The 4,567-nt window shown below is 66.0% G+C and overlaps 1 protein-coding gene across 2 annotated transcripts; it reads right to left on the reverse strand.

Moving 5' to 3' along the window:
* Positions 1 to 316: 316 nt before the first annotated feature.
* Positions 317 to 4,295, reverse strand: FANCE (FA complementation group E). Of its 2 annotated transcripts, none has more exons than XM_080358272.1 (12): positions 4,088 to 4,295; positions 3,741 to 3,963; positions 2,829 to 3,462; positions 2,702 to 2,746; positions 2,339 to 2,398; positions 2,114 to 2,230; positions 1,915 to 2,038; positions 1,297 to 1,372; positions 1,127 to 1,193; positions 914 to 1,039; positions 700 to 794; positions 317 to 593 (listed from the first exon to the last, which is right to left on the reverse strand). In XM_080358272.1, exons 1-12 carry the CDS (start codon positions 4,116 to 4,118, stop codon positions 590 to 592), a joined length of 1,602 nt encoding a protein of 533 aa, XP_080214398.1. In that variant the 5' UTR covers positions 4,119 to 4,295; the 3' UTR covers positions 317 to 589. The 2 variants fall into 2 exon arrangements, with proteins under 2 accessions (XP_080214398.1, XP_080214397.1); XM_080358271.1 differs by having other exon boundaries at positions 2,114 to 2,257.
* Between the last annotated feature and the right edge of the window lie 272 nt (positions 4,296 to 4,567).

The following is a 4,567-nucleotide window of genomic DNA, read 5'->3' on the forward strand; positions in this document are numbered from 1 at the left end:
GTTTTCAAGGACAGAGGGTAGAAATTTGGGAACGGTCACCCCATAGCACCTAATTACCTTTCACGGGGAAGCATCATCATCACCACATTAAAAAACAGAAATGTGACATAGACAGAAGGCCCTGGCCAAACGGAGAAAATGCAGATTTGAATAAGAAATTTGAAGTTTAACCAGTTCTCCCTCTAAACCCCACTCCCCTGCTGTTTAGTAGTGCTGGGCTGTGGCTGGACTGATCCCAAGGGTCTCTTCCGACCCAAACGACGCCCTGTCTCTCTAACACTTGGCTGCCAGGGATGACCAGACCCAGGGATGACCAGAAACACGTTCCTTCTTTAATCAAGAAAACCATCAGGGCACGTGTGGGGCTGGGATGATGCTCAGCGACAGCCCAGCTCAAACCGGGCTGGCCGGCGCTGCCGCGGGGCCCTGGCGGCCTCGGGCGCTCCGCGCCGCCGCCCACGCTCGCCCGGGCGCCGGTTGGGTCTCCATGGCACTGGGGAACCCTGGCGAGGGACTGGGCTGCAGCTGCCACCATCCTAACGAGCATCCTCTGTCCCAGGAAGCCGTTGCCTTGCAGTGCCCTTGGTGTTCACCTGGGAAGAGGGAAAGACAGACATCAAGAAGAGGGAAACCCACCGCCCCCCCGGCACGTGGTGGTTCCCCAGCACAGACCAGGAGACACCCCAGCGCCCGCCTCACCTCCCTCCTTCCAGCACAGCCTGCAGCGATTTCTTTAGAGCCGCGCTGCTGCAGCCCAGAGCAGCAGTCAGACGGCTCCGGTGCGCTGGGGTAACCTGGGATGGAGAGGAGAAGATTCTGCCCTGCCGGGAGCCCACCCGAGCCCCGGCCAGGCCCAGGGTGCCGGCAGCCCCAGCCGCCAGCGCACGGCAGACGCGCAGGGCTCTGCTCCCACCTGGCTTTGGTACGTGGTGAGCACGGCCATCACCAGCTTGGCATAATTCAGCGACGTGGCAAAGGCTGGGGCCTGTCGGCACAGGGTCAGGACCAGCAGATCAAAGAGCTCGAGAGGCAGCTCCTCCTGCAAAGAGCCGTGAGTAGCGAGACGGCCCTCGCTCCGGAGCTGCTGGAGCTGGCAGAGAAACCTGGGGGAGCAGGGGCCCCTCACCTGCCGCCCCAGCACGGCCTGCACCACGGGCAGCAGCTCCTCAGACAGAGGCAGCTCCAGGACCTGGCTGTGGCGGCGGAGGGTGAGGAGGAGCCGCGGTGCTCACGCAGCCTCGCGGGAGCTGCGGAGCCGCCGGGCAGCGGCAGAGCCGGCGCGGCGCCGGCGCTCACCCGAGCAGCAGCCGCACGCAGTCCGGCGCCAGGCACTCCTCCACAAGCTCACACACCAGCTTGGTCTGCTCAGCACCTGCAAGGGAAAGCAGAAGGGGGCAGAGCCTCCAGACCGCCCAATCCACAGGGACACGCCTGACCCCTCCTGGCACCCCTTCCCGCAGGGGTGCACCCCAGTCAGGACACCCAGGAACCGCAGTGTGCCCCCTTCTGCTGTTGGGGATAACCCAGCTTCTTTACCCAGCCGCAGCAAGGGTTTAATTAGCACCAACCCTAAGAAAAGGGGATGCTGCTGCGGCAGAGGTCCGTGCAGGACCCCCCTCATGCCAACGGGTCCTTCTTGGGGCAGTTTTGGCCCCAGCGCGAGGAGCTGCCAGGAACCCTCCAGCTCACGGAGAAACGACAGCCGTCCTTTGTGAGAAGCGATGCTGGAACCAGCCTGGCCTGCTCTCCCCCTCATCTGTAAACCCACCCGCAATCCTAACTCCACCTGCCCAGATACAACCAGCACCACATTCTGGGTGATAAACGCCCCCCAGGAGCCAACACTGCAGCCGGGGCTCCCCTCCCGCTGGGTGCGGCTCAGCCCCCCGCCGTGTCTCCGCGAGCCCACCGCACCTTCCCCCGGCTGCCGCAGGACCGCCGCCACCACGACGCCGCAGAAGGGCTGGTAATACTTGGAGCAGAACGACGCCAGGGCAGCCATGAGGTGTCGGGAGGGCGGGTGGGCGAGGGACCGGACCTGCGCAGAAAGGGCAGGAGGTGGGGATGCGGAGGGGGGAACGGGGGTGCAGGAAACCTCTGCCCCCACACTTACTCGCCCCAGGAAGAGCTGCTCTGCCAGGACGGCCGCGCTGGTGTAGCTGAGGTCGGGGCTGAGCGCCAGCAGCCAGCTGCAGAAACGCAGCAGGACATGCTCGGGGCACGTGGAGAGCTGGAGGAAGGAGCACAGCCCCTGGAGCTGGGGACAGAGGGGAGAGGGGTGTTCGGGACAGCAGCAGGCTCCCGCGGCACTGCTGGTGCAGGAGGGCGCTGAGCTCACCTGGCCAGGAGAGCAGTTGTTCAGGACACGCAGCTCGGGGGGGACGCTCAGCTCCGGGTGCTACAGGAAAACAGGGTCCCTGAGTAACAAGTCAAACAAAGCAACCCACAAAATACAGCTCTGGGGCTTTTCTGCTCCCCGCGCCCCCGCCTGGGCCAGCACAGACCCCGCGGGCTGCCGTCACCCAGCAGGTCCCCGCAAGGCAGAGGCAGGTGTCAGCGCCCCAGCCCAGAGGTGGCCATGGGGCGCTTTACTCTTCTCCAGCCACCCCTGCGAAACCCACCTCCCGTCCCTCTCCCACCCCTCCGGCATGACCCTGGTTAGACCATCAGCTCCAGAAGAGACACAGAAGAAGCCACTTACGTTGGATTCCTTCTGCAGCAGCATTTTCAGCCTCGGTCCATGCACCTGGGGAAAATGAGGTGAAGGAACAGAAATCGGATTGCAAAGGCTCCCTGGCTGGAAGGGGGAAGCAATCCCTGCGCAGTACCTGCAGAAAGGACTGGAGCTCCGCTGCCAGCTCCGCCTGGGAAACCTTCCCAGGGCCGCCGGCCGCGTCCTGCTGGGAGCTCCCCTGAGCAGCTCCGGACGGGCTCCGCGCAGACCTGTCCCCCAGAGGCTCCCCAGGCCCCTCCTCTTCCACCCCTGGCACATCCCCGCTCTCCTGGGCTCCCGGCGGGTCAAATGCTGCCTCCTCCAGCAGCGGCCTCTTCCCCACTCTCCCCTCGTCCATCTCTGGGCTCCCCTCCAGCACCTTCTTGCGCTTCCCACCCTGAAGCGCAGAGTCTGCCACATCACCAGTGGCACTGGGCTGCTTGCTGAAGCACCAGTTCAGTCTTCTTTGCCCCTCTGGCTCGTTCCGGGCAATTCTCCGACACAGACACCAGAGCTGCTGCTGGCACGCTGCAGACAAGGGAGGGCGAGGTGGGGAGCACGGCTCCCGCTGCGGCCCCCGCCGGAGCAGGTTCCCCAGCGCCTGCACCCAGGGGTCCCCGCGGGAGTCCCGCTCCACGGCCCGGAGCAGCCGCGCGAGGCAGCTCCCCGGCACCACGGCGTGCACCGCGAGGAGCAGGGAGAAGAGGTTTCTCTGGCACACGACCGGGAGCAGCAGCAGCCGCGGTTTGCTGGAAACGGAGAGAAAAGGTAGAGATGACAGGTCAGAGCAAAACCCCGAGTCTCTATCGCCAACCCGCCTCACGGAGCAGAGTCGAACAGGACAGGAGGCAGCAGACGCCTCCGCCAGCTCGTGCAGACACACGCTGGAAGACCCGCGGGTCCCCGCTGCGATCCCGACTTCACGTACGGACTGTTGCACAGCGGGAAGACACACAGTGCAAAACGGGGCACGCAAGGCGCCAAACCTCCCACAAAACACCGAGTTCAAGAAAAGCAGCCGACTCACACAGCCAGGGCCCCCCCCGGCCCCTCCAGCGCGGGCTCCTCGGCACACAGGGCTGCGACGAGGTGCTGCCAGGAGAACGCCGGCCCCGGCCCCCGCTGCAGCAGCCGGAGGGCGCCCAGCGGCCCGGAGCGGCCGCAGAGCGCGCGGAGCAGGAGGCGGCACGGCCGGTCCAAGCGCTGCAGCCACGGGGGCTCCATCGCCGCCGGGGGCGCTTCACAGCCACCTGTAAGCACACCGTGGCAAGCCCGGGGTGGGTCACACCGAGAGGGGTGCGGGATGATGCCGAGCTCCCGAGCCAGCCCGGGGGTCTGACCAGCAGCAGCAGCAACTTCGGGGGCCGCTCTCACCTGTGCGCGGGGGGTCCGCGGTCCCACGCATCACCGCAGGGTGCAGAAGCGCCGCTGGGCCGGGGGACCCGGAGCTCCCGGAGCGCCCTGGAGCCCTTCGGCTCACAGCTCCCCCATCACCAGCTCCGCGCTCCCGGGGGCTCCCGGCCCCGGCGAACCAGGGAGCGCAGGATGCCCGGTGGCCCCCCCGGGACCGCCCGGTGGCCCCCGCGTTCCACCCCGGGACCGGCAGCCCGCGCCGCTTCCGGCCCCGCCCCCTCGAAAAGCGCGGCACGTATGCAAATCAACCCCACGTGCAAAAGTTACGCGCCATGCAAATGAATCCTTAAAGGAAAAGCGTACCCCCCCGACCCCGCAAAGCGTTACGTTAAGCAGAGCATTTTATTTGGCTAAAAGCAGATTAAAACAGCCCCACAGCTGCCCGGCTTGCCCCTCTCCGGCCCCGTGGGTGTTAAAACCTCCCACCGGCCCCCCAGCTCC

The sequence above is a fragment of the Nesoenas mayeri genome (genome assembly GCF_963082525.1).
Source record: "Nesoenas mayeri genome assembly, chromosome: 23".
NCBI lineage: Eukaryota > Metazoa > Chordata > Aves > Columbiformes > Columbidae > Nesoenas > Nesoenas mayeri.

Coding starts and splice junctions, on each gene's coding strand:
- FANCE (XM_080358271.1), bottom strand. CDS start 4,118: ATGCGTGGGACCGCGGACCCCCCGCGCACAG. Junction 2,747..2,828: donor AGCTCCAGTCCTTTCTGCAG/GTACTGCGCAGG, acceptor CATTTTCCCCAG/GTGCATGGACCGAGGCTGAA. Junction 795..913: donor TCACCACGTACCAAAGCCAG/GTGGGAGCAGAG, acceptor TCTCCATCCCAG/GTTACCCCAGCGCACCGGAG.